A 21,417-nucleotide genomic window follows, 5' to 3' on the forward strand; every position below is an offset into this window, starting at 1 on the left:
ATCTCTGCCATCTTTCCCTTTGCAGCAGGATGCCTTCTTCAATATTTACTGCTATTTTTGGCTCTCCCCCAGGAGCTCCTACAACAAAAGGGAGCCTGAGAATCTTGCCAGAAGCCAGCCAGACCCCCCAGCTGGCAGGTGGGGCTCCCGTGGCTGCTCAGGAAGCACCTTGCCCAGAGGTCCCTTCACCTTCCCTTCTCAGGCCCAGACAGAGGCCCTCATTTCCTCTCCTCTGAAGACTTCCCTACCTGACCAGTGGGCGGGGTGGATGCTCAATGGCCTCCCTTCTAAAGAAGGCAGAAGTTAAAAAGAAAAAAAAAAAAAAAAAAAAAAGAAGGCAGAAGCTTCCTTTAGAGGCGCAGGGGCTTCCTTTTTGTGAAGGCTGGATAAGATTCCCAAACTGCGAGGATGGGGAAATCAGGACAGTTTTATTTATGATGGCAAGATACAAGACTCCACACTTAGGTGTGCGGGCGAGACAAGGACCGAGCCCAGGCCTTCTGCTTCTCCTCGGTATTCCTGGGGGCAAACTTCTCCTGCAGTTTCTTCCACATTCCTTTATTCATTTCCTTAAACTCTTCCAAAGTGTCTGTAATAGGGGAAGACAATAAATACATAAATAGACTGCGTTTTACAATTCGGTGATGTCAATTGGCCCCAGAGGCTTTTGCCATCCAGATATACCTTGATTTTCACACTGTGTGTTCCCGAGAGAGGGAGTGCGGCCCCAAGTTCTGATAAGCAAATCAGATGGGCTAAGAGAAAAATCACTGCTCGTATGAATCACTTGCATAGCAGGCACCATGCGAAGCACTCTGTACCTCTCGATGGCCAGTCTCTGCCCCCATCTAAGCTGGGGCCCCTGCTGCCTGGTTCTGCAGGAGCAGCAAAGAAATGGCACTGCCATGTCAGTGACACATCCTGCAGGCCCAGGGGCCCAGAGGCTTTCACTCAAAACTTGGCCTGTGTCACATAGACCTAACCGTCTCCACTTTGCAGATGTGCAAATGGAGGCAGAGGGAGGTGAGGTAATTTGCTCAGGTCGCACAGCTCAGAAGTGGTGGAGCAGGGTGGGGATGGGTGTGGGGGAACAGACCTGGGATGGGATCCCCACCAATCAATTCCTCACTGGGAAACAAATGATTTAACCCTGCTAGCCTCAGGTTCCTCATCTGGTGGAGATTGAAACTCCTGCCTCAAAAGTCGTGGACGGAAGGAAATAATAGAAGAATGTGTTGGCACCCGGCCTGCACTCAAGAAGAGGTGGCCAGCTTCATAGCTACGAAGGTGGCAGTACGCTGGCCCGCAAGACCCCACAAACGCAAACACACTCACAATCCATAGGCACCACAACCAGCTCTCTCAGTCTCAGCATTACTTACCTTTTGGGCCAGACAATCCTTTCTTGTGGGGCTGACATGATCATCGCAGGATGTTTAGCAGCAACGTGGCCTCTACCCACTAGATGTCAGTAGCAGCCCCCTACCCGGCCCCTAGCTGTGACATCTAAAAATGTCTCCAGACACTGTCACATGGCAATGTGGCAGTTTTGTCATACCCCCCACCCCCCAACCAGTGGAGAACCAGCAGTCTAAAGTCTCTCCAGGGCTAAAGTTCTACACTACCTAATTTTATCTGTATTTTAAATTTAGATTTTCACACAGTATTGTTTAAATTTCAGCCTGGATTTTCACGGGTTAACCGAACTTCTAGAGAAAAAAGAATAGCTTTTAGGAACAAAAAGGCAACTTAGATTATCATCAGTGGCCTCTTGACTAAATTAGGACATACACTACTGCAGCCAGGAGCCCAACATCCCACCCTGAAACCTTCCCAGAAGTCCAGGTTTCCTCAGGGGCACAAAGTGGGATGCTGAGGGGCCCCATCCATGTGTAAGCCCTGAGGCCTCTTTCAGAGGCGCCCATGACCCCAAGCCCAGGTGAACACACTTGGGCCCCAGACTCACCAGGCCCTCAAACACTGTACGGTGTGTAATCTTGCCTTGTCAGGGAAATAATCAGTAAGCCTATGCCACATAGTCACAACAAAATATGAGGCTTATCGTGAAAACAAATTATCAGCAAATTTCCTGGAGCTGAACTCCTGGCCAAAATAAGCTGCAGCACAGGGTGATAGTGGGGAGTCTGTTGCCCCCCCCAACTCACAGAGGGGTCCAGGCCCTGACAAAGGGGATGGAGGCCGGGATTCTGGAACTTATTTCCATTCTAGTTTCAAGCCCAAACTTTGTTCAAACCCTTTGGGACCCTCAAGAGTGACACAGGGCATCAATGCAGGTGGTTATGTGGGCCCAGAGATGGGAATAAATTTATGTATGTGTTTTAGAAAATTGTTGATAAAGTAATTCTGCTTGGCCAAAATATCTTTACCCCAGTTTTCCAGAGTACTGTAACAAAAAGAGGATCAGAGTTGACACCACCAGGTTTTACCTGTTCAGAGGGTAAGCGTTTTCTGGAAGGCCAAATCCCCAAAATTTAGTTGCTAAAAAGCTGCCAAAGGAATAGGAAAGAGAAATTTCCAGAGTACCGGAAGGCAAATGTTTCAGGGCTATGCCCTCCCAGAAAAGGTTAGCCTATTTTTGTATATGCTAGCCTTGGCAATACAAATCGTAATTTTCCAGAACTTGCCTACTTTAACCCAGGCTCCAACTGTCACTACCCCCATCTCTTCCTTTGGTGACAATGGAGATGGGGAAGTAAGGAGGGGATGTCTAGGCAGGGTATTTCCTTTCCTGTTAATTGAGGTCTGTCAACAACTCCCAAATGTACCTAGTTAAACCCATATCTAACCCACAAACCATGTCCCCTGGGTCAAAAAACTCTTTGACGATATCCCTGTACAAGTTTATTGAATACCTTTTTGTTTTAATTAAAACCCTCATTGTTTATAAAGCTCCCTTAGGACCATAAAAATAAAATTATTTTCCTTCCATCCTGATTTAAACTACTTCCATTTTGCAAATATGTATTCCCCTGTTCCTTGCTGCCCAGCCTTGAATTTAAAAGCTCTAAAGATGGATTTTCTTTTTTTAAATAAATGTCTTTGACCTTCTCCATATTCTATGGCCAAAAAGCATGCCCTGAAGCTTCAGAATTTCCTCTGGGCTATTCCACAAGACTTTCCATCAAGCAGAGCAGTCTTAATAGACAATTCCCCTTGGCTGCTCAAACTCAAAGAATCATTTGCAAACCAACCAGAAAGGGGCAGCAGGGCTTCAGTACCTGTGGACAGGATCAGCTTGTACTCTTCCACAGACAGGCCACTGAAGCTCGTGTCTCTGGGGCGAGGGTACTGGTCACATGGGGAGAGAGAACAGAGGAGGGATTACTTCTGCACACAACCTGAGACCTGACGAACCGGGAGAAGCCTTGCTCTCCTGGCACGGTTCACCAGTGGGCCTCTACAAACCAGAGACTGGCTAGAAGAGCAGCGCCACCTAGAGGTCAAAGACTTGGCCTTGCTTGAATGGACCCAAGAATCCTGCCTGTGTGATTCGTGTCTGGGTGTGGCCCACGATTCTGCACTTCTAACCAGCTCCCCAGGGATGCCCACACTGCTGCTCACAGACCCCACTTTGAGTTGTGAGGATTTAGAAGAAATCCCTTTTCCCTGCAGGCTAGGCATTTGGCTGTGTATATCTCTGGAGTTACTCAACATACTCCAGCTCGGGGAAAACCACATTAAATGGAATTTGACAGTAATCATGTCAGGGCTGAGGAAAAGCCCAGCTTTGTCTGACAGGACTTTCCCGAAGCATCCCTCTTTATCACCAGTGTGGGGAAATGCCAGCTCCATCAGAGTAGATGGGAAAATATGGGTATGGTCCAACAGTTGTCAGATACACCCTGAGCATACAATGGTCTATAAAACACATGGCTTTAGTTCAAAACTATAAATAGCTTTTATTTAGGTGACCTAAAAGCCTCTACCAGGTGCCTCTGTTAGTTTGGTTGAAATTACTGGTTACATTTGAAAGTAGCAAAACCCCAATTCTTTACAAAGCACCGCAGAATCAGATTTTCACTTACTCTCACTGGTCCTTTCCAGTAGGAGGGCTGGGGTTATAAAAAAGACCGGCCCACTCACCTTGTGTTTGTAATAGTTTGAATGGAGTCTTGCTAAGCTCTCATACATCTGATCACAGGCCTCAGGTTCTGCAATCTGAAAAACAAAGAAACCCCCCCATGTGAGCAAACAAGCCCTGCCTCCCACAAGGAGGGTCTGTACTTCCAGGATGGACCCCACTTACATAAAGGCATTCAAATGAAGCAGGCCTGCAGCTTAGCACTAGCTTCTCCACTCTGTGGGGAGCAAACTTGGCCTACAGCTCCAGTTATTAGAAAGCTATTAGAAATCACCTTTTCATAATGGCTCCACCAGATCAACTCTCCAACCTTCAGAAAAACTCCATCAATCAACTGGCAAACAAACATCAGTTGAGCACCTGCATCAGGTACTCACAGTTGAGCAGCTGTGACCTGTGGACTACTACAATGGCTGCAGTGGAAGCCACCACAATGAAAATATAGTATCAGGAGGGTGAACCTTTTGGCGGTGTGGGCTGCAAGAAACCGGAGGGGGCATTCGTGTGCTCAGTGTAGGACACAAATGACACTAAGCTGGGTTCTGAAGGATGTACAGGAGTTGGGGAGCAGAAGGGAGAGTGCAGACCCTCCTGGTGGAGGGAGGGTATGAGCAAGCGGAGGCATGGATACTATCTCAGCTTTAGACCAGTCTGGCTGAGGGCCTGATGTGTAGGTAAGAGCCTGGGTGGGAGAAAGAGCAAGAGCTTTTTGAGTTAAACCTTCAATACAAAATGTATTAAATATTTTTTTATGAAAGGCAAAATAAATTGAGCTTTCATCTGTGGTGAGCCATTGCAATTTTACAAGGAAAGAAACATGACGAAGGCCGTGGTTTAAGATCAGATAGGTGAACTGAGGAGAATCCAGAGGAGAGTCCAATTAGGTCCTGCTAGAAAGGAGAGGCCCTGAACACTGATGCCGTGAGAGTAGAGGAGGAGAAAACCAAGAGATAACCTGGTGCCCCTGCTGGAAATTGCAGGAAAGGTGGACACACACAGATGTGAGGTGGTTTTTCCCTGTTCATCTCTCTTTTTAGTTATCCCTTCCTTCTGCCCTTGCTATTATTTACCTACTATTCCTTACATGATTCTGCCAAGAATTCTGAAAGCTCCCCAGAAAAAAACAAAACAAAACCCTTTCTCTTTTATGTTTTTCCCCAGAATTCAAATGATGGATTTTCCAACTTAAATCCTTTCTTGAAGAAGGCAAAGCATAAATAAGTCAGCAGTTAAGTGTTTTAATAAGGCAGTTCTGCTTCTGCCTCTGTGCATGTGTCAAATGAGGTTCCCCACTTCAGAGCCAACAAAAAAAGACAATCTGTCATGTAGTTTCACTTGATCCATCCCTGGGTTCAGGCCACTCATCACGAGATTGTTCAGGTAGCCACATCAGAAAAGAGAGGATTCTGGGCTGAGGAGGTAGCCAGTGTTCGCTGAATAACAAAGGCATTACTTGGGTGGACTGGTGCTGTGGACTAAACAGAAAGAATGGATGGAAAAATATGAGACCAGGACTGGGTTCTGACCCCTGCAGGACAGCTTTTCTGGAGAGTGGGGTGTGGGTGGGGTGGGATGTGTGGGGGGATGTCCAGTTGGAACAGAATTCTGCAGCTGGCACTTTGGAGGAAAGCATTTTGAACATTATGGTTTCAGCAGAGCATGCAAAACTGCGAGCTAACACGGAAGCTAGGAGAACAGGGTACGAGACACAAAAGGAAAAAGAGAAGAATGCCAGCATCAAGGTTTAAATATCACGTCGGTTATCAAAAGAAAATCAAGCATTTTTATCTTCTGCTTGTGGCTTTTATTCTTGTGTAAACGAGTTCACTTACAAATTTAAAAATCACGGGCACCTGGGTGGCGCAGTTGGTTAAGCATCTGCCTTCAGCTCAGGTCATGATCTATCTCAGGGTCCTAGGATTGAGCCCTGCATCAGGTTCCCTGCTCGGCAGGGAGTCTGCTCTCCCCTTCCATCTGTCCCTTCCCCCCACTTGTACACATCCTTCCTCTCTCAAATAAATAAATAAATAAATAAATAAATAAATAATCTTAAAAAAAAAATTTTTTTTTTTTAAATCATGCATCCAGAACCTGCAGCGTGCTCGGCCTGCAGGTATGTGCAGGTCTCCATGGCTATGAAGAGCAGTGGAGTTGCACTGCCTGGCCTGGAATCTTGACTCTTTCACCTATCAGATACTGGATGCTGGGCAAATCACACTCTCCCCCTATCCCCCACACTTTAGAAAAAAACTGCCACATTTGCTTTATCACACTCCATCTCTATATACATATTTTCCCTTCTGATCCATTTGAAAGTTGAAGCGTGATGCTCCTTCATGCCATAATATTTCAGGATGTTTCCTAAGAACAAGGGCATTCTCTTATATAACGATGGTTCAGTGATCAAATTCAGGACACCTGACATTGATGCAACACTTTTATCTGGTTCATCATCCATATTCCAATTCTGTCAATTGTCTCAGTAATAATCCTTATAGGAAAAAAAATATTCTGTTGGCCTGGCATCACCCATGGCATTTATCTATCGTACATCTTTCTCCTTTCAGCTGGGACAATTCGCCAGCCTTTCTTTGTCTTTCAGGCACCGATATTTTTGAAGCACACCTGCCAACTTAACCTTTCTTTTAAAAGAATAGATAATAATAGTCCCTATTTCTGAGGGCAGTGCGAGGAAAAAATGAGGTAATGCCTGGACTGCTCTGAAGTTGGGGCCCAGAACACTATAAATATGAGTGATTCGCTTTTCTTAGTATTATTGGTAGTCAACAGTTGTAGCAGGCCTCCACCTCACAGACTATGAGGGGAAAGAGTAGAACCATTCAGGACAACCCTGGAGACAGGTGATTCTGGGGCAGGCGAATGAGGGGTGCTGTGGCCACTGGCCAGAGTAGACCTGCCAGCCAGAGGGTCATGGCTGAGGATGAGCAGCAGCTACCAGAGGGAAGTGGGGGCTCTCCAGGCACAGGGCCAGTTAAAGCACACGCCCAGGGAAGAGGCAATGAGATAATTCTGGGTGGATCAGTGTTGCTGGTGTGACCACCGGGCTGTGGCTAGGCATAGAAGTAACAAAGGTGTGGATAACTGCCCCATCTGATCATGCCACCGGCTCTGACCCAGTTGGGTCTGACCCTGTTGGTGGTCCCTGCGGCCACCAGGCACCCCAGTCAGCTCGGTGGGGATGAAACTCTGATCCTTGGGTCTCTGCCAAATAAGCAGTCAACTGTGGCACCTTTCTTACTCAATGGGTTGTTTGTCTGGACCTTCCCCCTCTACCACCATCTGACCACCTTCCCAACCGAGGTCTTAGGAAAGGCATTCACACCTGGGATTTGCCCTCCTCACAGCTCTGCTGGGCTCCCATCACTGCTGTCAGGCCAGCAAAACAACGTTTCTTGATCAAACCCCCAATCTGACCAGTTCCTCGCCCTTAGAAATCTTGCCCATGCAAATTCCCCTCCTGCTTCTCCTTTGACTTCTCTAACAGTGAGAATTTACCATGGGTCTACTCAGCTCAGCTACCTACTATACCCTCAAAAGGGTGAGCAGGTGTCCTCTTCCTTCCTTTTAGTATTAACGACACAGCCTCCTAGATATCTTACATGATGCCTGATGCTCCATTGACAATCCAAGAAGGAACCAAATGCCTAACAATAACCAATCACCAAAAAATCACCCAACTTCTTATTTGAGGTCAGAAGGTGTCTGTATGAGGCTGTAAGCACAGCTTGATGGAGGTGATGAGAACCACGCATGCCAACTTCTAGCCACTTGTTACTGCCAAAGGGCAGAACAGCCATGGCCAATTCTGGGTCCTGGGCACATCCAACCCCAAGTTCAGCAATGAAAACAGTCTCGTTTACCACTTAAAAAGGTATCAATAGAAATATCTATCTAATTCCAGAAACCTTGCCACACTCCTACATCCTACACTTTATTCAGACTCTGGCACAAACGTTTCTGAATTTTGAAATATACAGTTTTCCTGATGAAATGTACTGTGCACTTTTAGAAGTATTCTTATATACAAGCTTTAAATTACCTGATTTTGCATTCACACCTAATGAGATTATGGACATTTTAGGACTAATAGCAGCTCTGGGTTTGAAAAAAGGCAGCAGTGGGACATTATGAAAAATTCAGCTCTGCTCCTTAAATGTGAATAAAATAGATGTTCAACTGACATAGTGTCCTTTATGGCTCTATTTTTGCTCCTTTTGCATTTCCCCTACTCAGTTGTCAGAAAATTTCTCTTTACCATATTAAACTTTTATACATACAAATCTACATCAGGGCCGCAGGCAATGATTTCCATTTTCAAAATTGAATTTTGGGTGGTGACTGCAATTGGTACACACAGCGGCCCTGATTCTAGTCACACAAAGGGACGCATAAGCACTTTTGGAAAAGGGTGTTGCAAATTGCTTTGCTAATTAAGGTAGAGCTGGATTCGGGCCAGGAGGATCTATGAAAAAAGGTTTTCACGGCTGGGTAATGAACTTCTGGAGCCTCTTCCCTTCAATTCAATTGCAAATCTATTTCTTGAGCACCTACTATGCAGACTGCTCTGCTAGGGGCTGTGAGAGGACGTAAAGACTGGGCCTCGGCCTTGGAGAAACTGGCAATCAAGCTGAAGAGACAAGGAATGCACGCATTAAAAACCGAACATGGCCCTGGGGCAGCGTGTGATTGAGTGCTAGAGACACAGAAAATCAGGGGTGGGAGTCACCAGGCTTGACTAACAGGGCAGGTATGGCAGGGGTCTGGTTCCACTGCCGTGACAGTTCACAGAGTGAGGGGGAGCCAGAGTACCACACCGAGGAGAGGAGTACAGTGGCAAGGCTGGAGCTGGATGTGGCTGGGAGAACCCATGAAAAAGCAGAGGACAAAGGTGTTTTAGGTAAAGCAGGGTCTTAAGCGAGCCAAGGAGTGCTTCGAGGGCATGGGAAGGCAGCAAGTCTTGGCAAGCCTTGTGTGTTTGGGGGGATGGTGTCTTCAGAGCACTATATTCTCAAGGGTTAAGAACCACTTCTATGCTGGCCAATCTGGGAGGCAAGGAGAGGCCAGGGCACATGCTGGGGTGTGGTGAGGGGCAAAACACAGGCTGGCACCAAAGATCAGAGGACAGTGAAGGCCTCACAAACCTGCCTGCCACTTGTCCAGGAGGCAGAGGCAGACCCAGAGAGCTCTGTGCAAAGTGCACACCCACTGAAAGTGATCAATAATTTATCCCTCTAGGAGGAAGAGCACGTACATCTCTAAACAAGCACAGAAACTCACATCCCTTGGTCTAAACACTACCTTAACTCTCTCTGGCTCCACCTGGAACTCGGGGAAGAGAAAAGATGGAGTCGTCTGCATTCCCTCTCAGAAGACTCTCCTCACAACTCCTGTTTTGCAGTGGGTTCAATATTATAGCTAAAAATAGCATGATCTATCCTTAGGCCATCCTTAGGCCCACATGTGGGGGTGGGCACTGCTGAGATGGTATCACCGCCGCTGGCACAGGCCAGGCAGTTGTGGGGCTAGCTCCTTGCCACACTGAGGAAGGCCAAGGACCAGGGCTCTGCTGGATGACCGAGACAACAGGATTATATACAATCTTCACATACTCCCCCAGAGAACTGGAAACATCATTTACATCACTGCAAACCCAAGATACAGTTCAACTTTTTTCCAATGAGATTGGTATGATTTAACCCTGGCTATAATGCAAGAATTCTCTGGCTGGTGCGCAGTCAAGAATCTTTCAGGCGGTTGCTTGTGCACCTAGGGAACTCATTAGAAGGACTAGCCCCTTTCCCTGTACTTAAGCTAACAATTAGAGTTGTTTTGCCACCTTCCCCCACGTTGTGATTCTATTTATTAAAGCTCCTGGTGCTGCAGGGGACCTGTTTTCTTGAAGAAACTGTATTCAAAGGGGGGCAAAACCCATAACCATTAACTTTCAAAATACCGCACAAAAGGACAGAGGGTGTAAGAGGTGTTAAGTGTGTTCCTGCTTCCCACCATCACTTCCCTCTTGGTGGGTTCTGGGTGGACCGTGAGACTCCCCAAAGGGCAATCTCAAGTGGAATAAATGGGAGGCGGTGGTTTTTGTATTCTGCTTTCAAGTCTGAAAGACTGATTTGCTTTCTAGGGAGTCTGGCCCTTCTGCACTGGTGTCCTACCTGAGAGTCATCTTTCTTCCTATTTGTACTACGGGAGGTCGCGGCTGGGGCAAAGAAAAGCGGGTGGGTAAACACAGGGTGATATTTGCTTTCAGCAAAACTGTCATTGGTTCAGAAAGGTTTGTACAGGAGGGAAAAGGAGTAGCTTGGGGTTCATGGATCAAGAGGACTTTCTAGCAAGAAACCACTTGGAGAAATGGCAGCTGAGGAAAGATCTGGCACCAAGGAGGCAACGCCAAATCAGGACCAGGTGTTGCTTACTTGGCTTGCCACTTACTCCCAGCGGACCCTGAGTAAGCTGGTTTCGGTTTCTGATTTTGTTTCCTTGTCTGTAAAATGGGAGTAAGTGATGGCCAACTTACTCAGCTGCACTAAGGATTAATTTAAATGAGAATATGCATGCAAAAGCATACGGAACACGTGTGCAGTGTTACTGTTCAGATGCAGGAAGCCAAGAGGCGGAGAGAACTGCCTGTCCCTCTCCTCTACGGGAACAAGGAGGCTCCCCCTCTGGTCTGGTCTTTCTGGCAACTGGCACAACCAAGGGCGAGTTCCCTAACCATCAGCCAACTGGTCTAATGCCTGCTGCTTGCTGCCAGCTTAATGAGGAGTCCACCAGAACCACCTTTCTTTCTCAAGGTTTATAAATGATCCGGGGGTGTCAGTGGGAGTGACTCACAGTGATGTTCTCAATTCTGGCAAGAGGGCTGCTCCCTCTAAAAAATATCACCAAGATTTACTAAGCCCAGAAGTATTCTCAGGTGACATTAGGATGAGGTACCATGACAGTGGTCCTGAGTAATGTGCTTGCTGCCATCATGATATGTTGGTTTGCTCTACTAGGGATACATTCATCAGTGGCTCCAGAACCATCAACAGAGCCAGGACTTGCATCTAAAACCATGACTCAAATCTGTGTGGGCCTTCAACTGATTAGAACTATTTCCCCAGCTGATGACAAAGGATGACAACTCCAAAAGAGAAAGCTCTACCCTCCTTTCCTGGATCCCCTTACACTAAGTCAAGTCACACTCTCTCACCTCCCCAAGGGCCCAACCACTGTCAGCTTTTCTGCTGGCTGCTTTCACCACTTGAATTTCAGTAAATTAAATTGCATGTCTACCTGACTATAAAATTTCTTGACGGTAAGGAGCAGACTGTCCCTCTTCTAGAGTTCCTGAGGTTCCCCACACACTCAAGCTCTCAAATTAATTCTCACCATCAGGACACAGAAATATTCCTTCTCACTCTTCACTGCTTCTCTCCATCTAATGCTACCACACCTGCAACTACATTCAAATGATTTTTGTCTCATGAGCCATAACAGATCATTTATTTAATCTATTCATCTAGGGACGCCTGGGTGGCTCAGCGGTTGAGCATCTGCCTTTGGCTCAGGGCGTGATTCCAGATCTGGGGATCATGTCCACATCAGGCTCCCTACAGAGGGCCTGCTTCTCCCTCTATGTCTCTGCCTCTCTGTGTCTCTCATGAATAGATAAATTTAAAAATCCTTAAAAATCTATCCAGATATTTACGGATTGTCTTTTATGCACCAAGAACTATGCTAGACTGGGCAGGGGCGGGGGGGTGGGAGATAAACAGCACCTTCTCTACTCTCAGGAGGCTCACACTAAAAATATGTAGGGAGCAGTGCCCTACGAAGTCTAGGGTGTTTGCAGAGCTGGGATGAGATAGAATTCTTGCCTTCAAGATCTTTATATGTTGGGCCAGTGAAGACCCTTGTAAAAGATGTGTTGGCCGAGTGCCCCCACCAAGCTCTAAGCCAGACCCTTCATCCATGCCCTCCACCCAATCTGGAATCTGGTTTCACTGATGCCACTGGGCATGTTCTAACTCCTTGAGATGGGCTGGCTTGGCTCTTTGTTGGGCTAAGTTGCAAAACCAAACCAAACCAAACCAAACCAAACCATGTTCCTGCTTTGTTGTGGCCAAGTCTGGCAAAAAGTCCTTTCTTCAGGTCCTGTGTTTATCACATTTCCTATCTCTGACCTCTTGCCTGAGCCCCAGGCTCAAATATCCCACTGTCTACTTGACATTTCCACTTGGGAGGTAAGTCCACTTGGCATCTTGAATTTAATGTCTCACACTGAATTCAAGATGTTCTTCCCATACCCTACCTGCTCCTCATCTAGTCTTTCCCATCTCAGTAAACGGCACCTCCTCCCACCTGGTTGCTCAGGCCAAAAAAACATCTGGTGTTATTCTTTCTTGCCAGAATAGCCTTTTCTCTAGCCTCCTTGTTTCTCTCCTTGCCCCCATAATCCATTCACCACCCGCAACCAAGATGATTTTTTTAAAACAAATAAATTAGGTCGCGTTAGTCTTCACAACCCCTTCTCGGTGGCTTCTTGCTGGCCTTATGATAAAATCCAACTCCTAACCAGAGCCTAGAAGACCGCACTGCGCCTGGCTCTTGTCCTATGATTTCAACTCTTAGTAAACGAAAAAACCTTCCTTTTTGTTCCTTATCAGGCCAGTGTGCTTCCTACCTAGGACCTCTGGGTGGAATGCCCTTCCGACCAAGTATACAGTCAGCTCGTCCTCTTCCCTCGCGTCTCATCTCTGTGTCACCTCCTGAGCGAGGCCTTCTCTACCTCAATTAGTACTACCCTTTGATCATGCTATTCTGCTTTGCCAGCACGGTATTGATCTGGACTGACCTATGTCCACTTGCTTACTGTGTCCCAGAGGAGAATGTAAACTTCAACTTCAGGCGAACAGGCGCTTGTCTGTCTCCCAGCACCTAGCACAGTTCCCAGCACTCGGTGGGTGCTCAGTGAGTATGTGCTGTGTATGAATGAGGCCCAGAGCCGCTGTAGCACCAACCTGGAGGAGAGCAAGAACGCAGGTCGGCTACGCACACAGGGACAGGGGCTGAGGTCCCGAACCTGCCGCACCGGGCTCACCGGGGCGCAGGGAGCACACACGGGCTTAGCTGGGGCCCTGCAGAGGTCCTTGAGGTTTAGCTCGGTCACTGCACAACACTGCCAGGAAAGCACCGTGTCGGGGAAGCTAGAGGCCTGTGACCGTCGCCACCTGCGACCGCTGTGCGTCTCGACCCAGGCTGCACCCTGAATCATCTGGTGAAAGTTAAAAAATAGAGACCAAAGCCCCGCCCCCAGGGGCTCTGATTCCCGAAGGCTGAATGGTTCCGGACATCTAGATTTTTAAAGAGCTTCTTCAGGAATTCCAAGGGCAGCCAGACGAGAGCGCTGAGTAACAAAGCTGGGTCGCCGCCCTCCGCAGTTCCGGGGCGGGGGGTCCGCGCGCACGTGCGGCCAGGGAGGAAGGCGCGCGCATGCGCCGACCCCGCCGCTCTCCGCTCGTAGGCCCCGCCCGCGCCTCGTCCTTCCCGCCCCTCGCCCCAACCGCCGCCCCGCTGCGGGCGGACCCCACAGTCCGGTCACCTGGGTGTTCTCTCCCTCCCGAAAGGCCTGTGCTACCCGCTGCCGCAGGTAAGTGCCCAAGTCCCGGCCCCGTTTGCTCTCGTCCACTGGCCATTCCTCACAGAGCTTAAGGAAACGCCGGTAGCGGCTGGCCGCCATCTTGGGCCCCGCCTGCCTCCGCCCCTGAGGGAGGAGCCCGCGCAATAGGTGGCGCTTGCGCGCTTAGGCTCTCCGGCTTCCTGAGGAGGCGGGGCGGGAGGGAGGAACGAGCATGCGCGACTTCGCGGGCGCTCCGGGGCTCTCCGGATGGCGGCGCTGTTCTCCTGTCTCTGCGGTGGAGCTGGTTCAGTGCTCGTCCTCGAACTGGCCCCGCTCCCAGGGGCGGGTGAGACGCGGAGCACCCCCAGGGACAGGTTTGCTTCTCTTTTCAGTGACTGCACAGTCTAAAAAAAACTTCCTCCGAGACCTCTGCTGATTTGCATAAACGAATATATTTGCATGTAAATGCAGATTGTTATTCGATGAAGATGTGTGTGGACTTCATCCCGTAGCATGCTCGAGTTGTTGTTCGCCTCCGCTGCTCCCCTCTGCAGCTCCTGTGCTTGTCACTACGACTTGGCACTGCTCCGCAGCTCTCGTTCCTCTTTCCCCAGCCCCTGTTGGTACCCCTTTCGGAGTCCCCCCCCCAACCCCCCATCGGGCACGTGTCCCTGGGAGGCGCAGATTTGCCAGCTTGAGCAAAGTCAGCTGGGTTGATTCAGCCTGGGAAACTTGTTTCACGAAGTCTTTTCTTATACATCTCCAGCTGCAGCATCATGTGGAATGTCATCATTTTTCTTTTCAAGCTACCCCCACCAGTTCCCTTAAGAAATCCGCAGCCCAGCTTTGCTGAGCCAGGCTCTTGTTTTCACTGTCTGCATTTAGCCAGGACCATCCCCTGCATGCAACACTCGCCTCCCCCAGGCCTCTTCCTTCTCACCCTCCTTCTATATAAAGGTAAATTCAGGAGACTCTTGCCTTCAAGGGGTAGACTGTTGAGTAGTGAACACACAACCCAAACACAGGTTCAAAGTGACAGGGGCTTTGATTGAAGTGTTAGGCAATGCTGCGGAGTTTGGAGGAAGAAATGCTACTTCTGGCTGTCAGGGGAGTAAGGGGAGAAAGATCAGAGGTGGCTTCTGGAGGAGATGGCATTTGGGCTGAACCTTGAAGGACGGTTAGGGTTTGAATAAGTGGGAACAAGAGGTTGCTGAGCAGCAAGAGCCAGGCCTGGGGCAGGAATGAGAGGGAGGGGTTTAATTTGAGGAAAGATCAGTGGGTAGTTTTAACAGGAATGAGTCAGCTTTGAACTGTTCTGAAGGTCTTAAGAGTAAAGACCTATTGAATGAGAACCTCTGGGGACCTGGGGTGTGCACTGCCCACTTGAGGTAAGTGAGTTCAGGGAGGGCCTACCTGAGGCTAGGAGAGCTCAGGAGTGGAAAATGAAGCTTTCACGGGCACCCCCACCTCATTCCCAGTCCAGCAGTACCTCCCAGCCCTATCCTCCTCATCAGCTGTATTTATAGCCACATAGTTTTGATGGCTGCCATGAGGCCTAAAGGTCAAGGATTATATCTGTTTACTGTCAAGTTCTGGGTGCCTAGGGCTGTGCTGGGTACCTAGAGGTCTTGTCATTCTGCCTGAGGCCTGACCACAGCTGTGAAGACCACCTGGCTGGCTGACAGAGTCCCTAGGAGGCAGGGCCTGAGGTCCCTCTGTCTTCAGTGAGTGGAAGAGTAGCATTAGGTGGCAACAAATAGTTTTCACTCCGCTTGAGGCACAAGTGGATTGAGAGGTTGAGAACAACTAGACAGTTGAGTTCCAGAACAACTGGAACTCCTTCTCAGGCTCTCCTTTCCCTAGCACAATGTCTTCTAGAAGGGTTGTGGTTGTCCCTGGTTCAGACTGCCCTGCCCACCTCTCTCACCCGCTGGAGGCTTGTTTGTTTTGGTGATTCAGTAGTGAGGCCTTGGCGTCTTATAGACCCGAGTTGGAATGTGGGCTTGCTCATTGATTCATTCATTCATTCATTCATTCATTCATTCAGAACTATCTATGTAATCTGTGGAGGCCCAGGATGAGGTGAAAATATAAAATTCCTTGTTAAAATATTATTAAGAATTTCAAGACAGGGCGTCTGGGTGGCTCAGTGGGTTAAGTGTCTGCCTGGGCTCAGATCATGATCTCAGGGTCCTGGGATTGCACCCCACATCGGGCTCCCTGATCAGTGGGGAGCCTGCTTCTCCCCCCGGCTTGTGCTCATGCCCTTTCTCTCTTTCTCAAGTAAATAAATAAAATCTTACAAAAAAAAAAAAAGAAAGAAAGAAAGAAAGAATTTCAAGACAGTAACAGCCAAGCGTTAAACCAGTATGGGGCTTTTGGGCACTCAGGGCTCTGTGTGACCACACAGGTCACACACCCATGAAGCAGCCCTGGGCTCCTCCCCCATGGTAGACGAGACAGGCGAGGGCCTGATCCTGTGAGTTTTATATTTAAGTAGGTGGAGATGGACAACAACTGAACAGAACTATGATAACAATAATAATAGTACTTTTTTTTAAAGATTTTATTTATTGATTCATGAAAGACACCGAGAGAGAGAGAGGCAGAGACACAGGCAGAAGGAGAAGCAGGCTCCATGCAGGGAGCCCAACGCGGGACTCGATCCCAGGTCTCCAGGATCATAACCTGGGCTGAAGGCAGCGCCAAACTGCTGGGCCATCGGGGCTGCCCAGAACTATGATAACAATACTAATAGTACTTTGTATGTGTTAAGTCGTTTAGCAAGTGAACAAGATAAGATTTGAGGCAGGGTGCTGGGTGCACAGTGATTGGGGCCAGGGTGGGTCTGAGTGGTCTAGGGGAGGGCTGTGTATGAGAGAGACCTGAGTGGCTTCCTAGCATGGGGGCAGCAGAAGCCTTCAGGGCAGCCAGCTTTGAGTGGGCTATTTAATCTCTCTGAGCTTTATTTTATTTTATTTTATTTTATTTTTTTAAAGATTTTATTTATTTATTCATGAGACATACACACACACACACACACACACACAGAGGCAGAGACACAGGCAGAGGGAGAAGCAGGCTCCATGCAGGGAGTCTGATGTGGGACTTGATCCTGGGTCTCAAGGATCAGGCCCTGGGCTGAAGGCGGCGCTAAACCGCTGGGCTATCCAGGCGGCCCTAATCTCTCTGAACTTTAGTTCTTCATCTTAAAATGGGAATTATAATGATAAAGTAACCCTTCTCTGGGTATTTGCTCTGTGTTTGGCACTGTCCTAATGCCTCATACAGTAGTGGCTCATTTAGTGTTCATGATGGCTCTCAGAGACAAGTACTGTTATTGTTCCAATTGTACAGAGGTGGAGACAGTACAGAGAGGATGAGAACTTGCCAAGGTCACCAGCTGGTAAGTGGCAGAACCTGGACTTGAACCCTGGCTGACTGAGTCCAGAGCCTACACACTCACCCCCTGTCAGGAGGCCCCTTCGGTGTTATCATGAACTGCATACATGGTGTCTTTTGGGACACGTGACAGGTTCCCAGGGGGCTCTAGGGCCCTCCAGCCTTGTTTTACCTGTGACCCCCACCTTCTGATGCCTGTGGGTGGTCAGAGCCAGAGTCTGGGCCCATTGGCTTGTCAGTCACCCAGCGCCATTCTGGACACATTAATAAGCCTTGCCTGGAATGGGACTTGGCAGTTCCAGTCCTCAGGGAGTTATGACCATTTTAACACCCACCTGCTGACTGTCACTCATTCCACAGTGAATGCCCCTGGCTCCTTGAAAACTCCCTCCCAGAGCTGTACCTCCCGACCCATTTGGAATGGGTATTTGGGCTCTATGGAATCCTGGTTGCTTTTTATAGAAACAGACACCATGGGAGGGGAGGGGAGGGGAGGGGAGGGGAGAAAGTAAGCACTGCTTCAGTTTTTCAAATTATAATGATCCTGGTAATTGAGACACCAAATTGCACATTTAAATCGCTTGAAAGTAAAAATATCGTTTTGTAATGCTGGTGTTAATAATGTAAACATTAAAAACGAATTAAACACTTAGCTGTATTGTGGAGCATAGTTGCCTGATTTTTCTTCTTTCAACTCTTTCAACTGGAGGAAACAATTGGCTACAATACCTAGATATGTTACCATAAAAAGTGGTCTGGACTTGCATGGAAGAGGTTAGTCAGTTAATGCCCCTGCATAAAGGTGAGCCAGAAGGGGCAGGCTGGTGGTATATTGCTGCCTTTCTCTGGAGGTGAGCTGCTTTTTAAGATTCACAGGTGTTGGGGCTCCTGGGTGGCTCCAGGGTATGATCCTGGGGTCCCACATCGGGCTCCCTGCATGGAGCCTGCTTCTCCCTCTGCCTGTGTCTCTGCCTCTCTCTCTCTCTCTGTGTCTCTCATGAATAAATAAATAAATAAAATCTTAAAAAGAAGACTCACAGGTATTTAAGGTGTGCTGGGGTAGGCTAGTGGTGTCCTAAAGCACAGCCCAGTGAATGTACCCACAGTTCCTTGGCTCTGTGGGAAATCTGTCATCTGCCCTGGGCCCTGCCTCCCTTCACTCTGCTCTAGTTGAGGTCACCTCAGAGAGAGGCCTTCCCTGGCCCCCATTTCAGGGAATAGGCCTGCTACTCTTGGTCCCTGCAAAACGCTAGTCACTATTGGACAGCAGGCCCTGGCAGAGAGTCACCTCTCACTAAATGAATCTGAAGAGAACCGGCAACATCAGAGTCTGGAGCTGGGATATCCCCGCCTACCTGTTCCCACCCAGACACCTGCCCCCATGAGACACTCCTCTCTAGAGGTCTGAGGGAGAAAGGTAGGAGGACACATCAGGAGCAAGTGGATCTCTAGATTTCTTGCTTGGATTAGCCGTTTCAGGGCAGCCTAGTCACAGTAGGGAGAAGTTCTGAAATGAAATTACATTATAATGAAAAGGACCTAACCTGGCTGCAGGTCAGCCTGCCCAGCTGGTGCTCGACTTGGTACTGTCCCAGAGCTGCTTTCCCTCCCTCCCACCCTCCGTCCCTCTAGTTCTTGGCACCCATGCCTTCATTTTAGTTCTTTCCTCATCTTCTGTTTTATGTTTTTGGCCACTGTGGATGCAGATGTAAATCAAAAGTCAGAAGCTTAGATCATTTTGCAGAGCTGCTGATGAGTGGTCTTGCCTTGCCATTTGTTTTAGGAGACTGCTTCCTGCCCTTTCCAGCATGGGCTACAAGACTCCATGCGGCGGGGAAGAATGATGGGACTGCCAGCGTGCTGCCCAGAGGCCCAGGGCTTCCTGATGACATCGCGTCATGGAAAAGCTATAATAACATTCTGCTCTTTAGCTTCCTCTTCAATCACACCAGGAACGCCAGAGGGAGGAGACAGGTCTGGGTGACTGTCTCCCAGGCCGTCCTAGTCCTCCCTGGTGGGGAGGTCAGGAGCAGATTGCTCCTCTATGTCACCTGTCTGGAGGACCAAGTGAAAGTTCCTGGGGGGCAGCTGGGGTCGGGAGACGTGAAGCAAGTCTACCAGCTCCCTGGGCTCATACTCACTGTGTGAGGATGCAGCCGGGCGAAGGATCTGCATCAGGCCACTGCTGACAGGAGGATTATAGAGGTTATAACAGATTTGCTGGGGTCTCCTCGAACCTATTTCCTTTTCTAGGCTCATAGTTAAAGTACATCTCAGCCTGCTGGCATCTGAGCCCAGGGCTAGTTCTTGTGTCTGGAATGTGGGTGTGCCTTTTCTGTGTCTGACTTTTAGACCTTTTGGTTGATTGAGGAAGGTCCCTGGATGACTGTGTGGAGCAGAGAGGCTCTCTCTCTGCTGACTAAACCTGATTGTAATGTTAAGCTACTGTTGTTTGGGGATTGTTTGTTATAATGGCCCACCCTGACTAATAATTGTGCATTTCTCAGTTTAGAAAAGAAGAGACTCCCCAGTCCAGGGAAGGGGAGGCCAGCCAGGAGGCGCTTCCAGACAAGAGAAGAGGCGGGAGGTTTGGAGGTCCTTGATGGTCCTCAAGTGCTGAGTTTTCTTCACTTCCATCTTATTCTCTCTTGGTGCCTCTTCACATCAACCCCTGTGGCCAACACCTACCCTGCTATTTCCTGAGCAAAATGCTTGCTTCCTATCCCTGTGCTTGTTCATAATACCTGCTTTCTTTATAACCTCTGAGACTTGCCTCCCTTTCAGGGCACAGCTCAGACACCACCTCCATGAACTCCCCACATGGCTGTGAGTTCTCCCTGCCTCTCCTCTCCTGATAATAGTCTGCATGGCTGAGCAAATGGTCCCCAGGCCTTGTTTGAAGCACCCCTGATATTTTCACATGATGGTATTCACCTTTTCATTACGTTATAAGGTTCTTAAGGATAACGACATGATCTTCACACACTTCCTTGTTTCTGGCACAGGTCTCAGCACTGTGCCGTATATACCAGGCACTGGGGAAATATTTATTGGTTGGATGAATGGAAGGAAAGGACAGAATAATGTAATCATAAATGAATGAGCTACTCAGCCAGATTTTTAAGTGTCTCCACTATCTGGGCTCACTCCATTTCTTTCCTCTTCATTCTACTACTCCCAACTACAAAATCCCCATTCTGGATGGGTTGGTCTGTTCAGACTCATGAGCATGCTGGACTTTTCCTTCTCTCCACTCAGCTCCTTCCCCATTCTTATCACCATTCAGGGCCTAAATGAAGTCCCACCCTCTCCAACAGTTTCTGTGATTTGTGTTTCTGTGTTAGCTGTGAGCTGACCTCTGTGAACTTTAGGATTGATCATCTGCACCACACAGATGAATCCTCTGTATCACTGGGTACCTTCTTTGTGCGGTTTGTTGTTAGTTCACACGTGTTATTCTTGCCTCCTAGAATACTAGAATCTATGCTCCCAAGAGCTGGATCTTCTTCAGTGCTTAGCAAAAACAGGGAAGAGCTCCTTAGTTCAGTGTACTCTTAATGGTTACTGGATACTCCGGGCCCCCTCACCTCTTTTGCCATTTTAAAGTAAACTGCCATTGGATATCAAATGCATTCATGCTGACGATCTTCTCTTCTTCCCGTATCTCTCTGATCTTCTCCTTATGCCTGGATTTTCAGTGCTCAAGTGGACTCTTTCAGCTGGGTTAGCAAAGCCTTGTACACATTTCTAGACAGTGGTGACTCCTCTGAGCCCAGACTCCTCTGAGTCTGGGAAGCACAGTCTAAAACTGGTAGCCAGCTTTGCCCCTTGCAACAAACTCCACCTTTGTTGGTGACATCTTCAGGGGTATGTGGGATTTGGTCTGGGCCTCGAGGGCTTGGCAGAGGGGGAAGGCCTCCTGTGAAGGGCACTGTTGGATAAAGGACTGGCTGAGGGAAAAAGGGTCACGTGGACAGGAGCCAGGAGAGTGACATGCATGGCCAGCCCTGAAAGACTAATATTCTAGCTAACCGCCCCCACTCCCCATCTTCAGGCAGGTCCCACAATACCCAGGGCTGAGAACAGGGACAGGAATCAGAAGCTAAGGCAGGGAGCTCCAGATTTGATTGAACCAGATTTTTAAGCAAGGAATCGCCCTAGAAAAGGCAGTATTTAGGGCTCCATTTTGTCTTTAACAAATATTTAGTTTTTGGTTGACTTCTTTTTGCCACCCAACATACTTTGTCTCAGTTCTCCCATCATGAGTGCAGAGCAT

The 21,417-nt window shown here is 48.5% G+C and overlaps 1 protein-coding gene and 1 long non-coding RNA gene across 2 annotated transcripts; one reads left to right on the forward strand and one right to left on the reverse strand.

The window, feature by feature from the left end:
* Positions 1-409: 409 nt before the first annotated feature.
* On the reverse strand, positions 410-14,302 carry LOC112641426 (ubiquinol-cytochrome-c reductase complex assembly factor 2). The gene is made up of 4 exons (XM_025418459.3): positions 13,722-14,302; positions 4,105-4,179; positions 3,240-3,309; positions 410-589 (listed from the first exon to the last, which is right to left on the reverse strand). Exons 1-4 carry the CDS (start codon positions 13,857-13,859, stop codon positions 462-464), a joined length of 411 nt encoding a protein of 136 aa, XP_025274244.1. The 5' UTR covers positions 13,860-14,302; the 3' UTR covers positions 410-461.
* On the forward strand, positions 14,299-20,773 carry LOC125752198 (uncharacterized). The gene is made up of 2 exons (XR_007401090.1): positions 14,299-19,346; positions 19,649-20,773. It is a non-coding gene; the product is annotated as an uncharacterized LOC125752198 (long non-coding RNA).
* The last annotated feature ends 644 nt before the right edge of the window (positions 20,774-21,417 follow it).

Source organism: Canis lupus, chromosome 12 (assembly GCF_003254725.2).
Source record: "Canis lupus dingo isolate Sandy chromosome 12, ASM325472v2, whole genome shotgun sequence".
NCBI classification, from domain to species: Eukaryota; Metazoa; Chordata; class Mammalia; order Carnivora; family Canidae; genus Canis; species Canis lupus.

Bases quoted from the DNA above. Each gene is read 5' to 3' on its own strand.
- LOC112641426 (XM_025418459.3), bottom strand. From the start codon at position 13,859: ATGGCGGCCAGCCGCTACCGGCGTTTCCTTAAGCTCTGTGAGGAATGG. The intron at 3,310-4,104 runs GTGAGTGGGCCG...CCATGTGACCAG, and splicing joins CAAACTATTACAAACACAAG to TACCCTCGCCCCAGAGACAC. The intron at 590-3,239 runs GTACTGAAGCCC...CCCCTATTACAG, and splicing joins CAAGCTGATCCTGTCCACAG to ACACTTTGGAAGAGTTTAAG.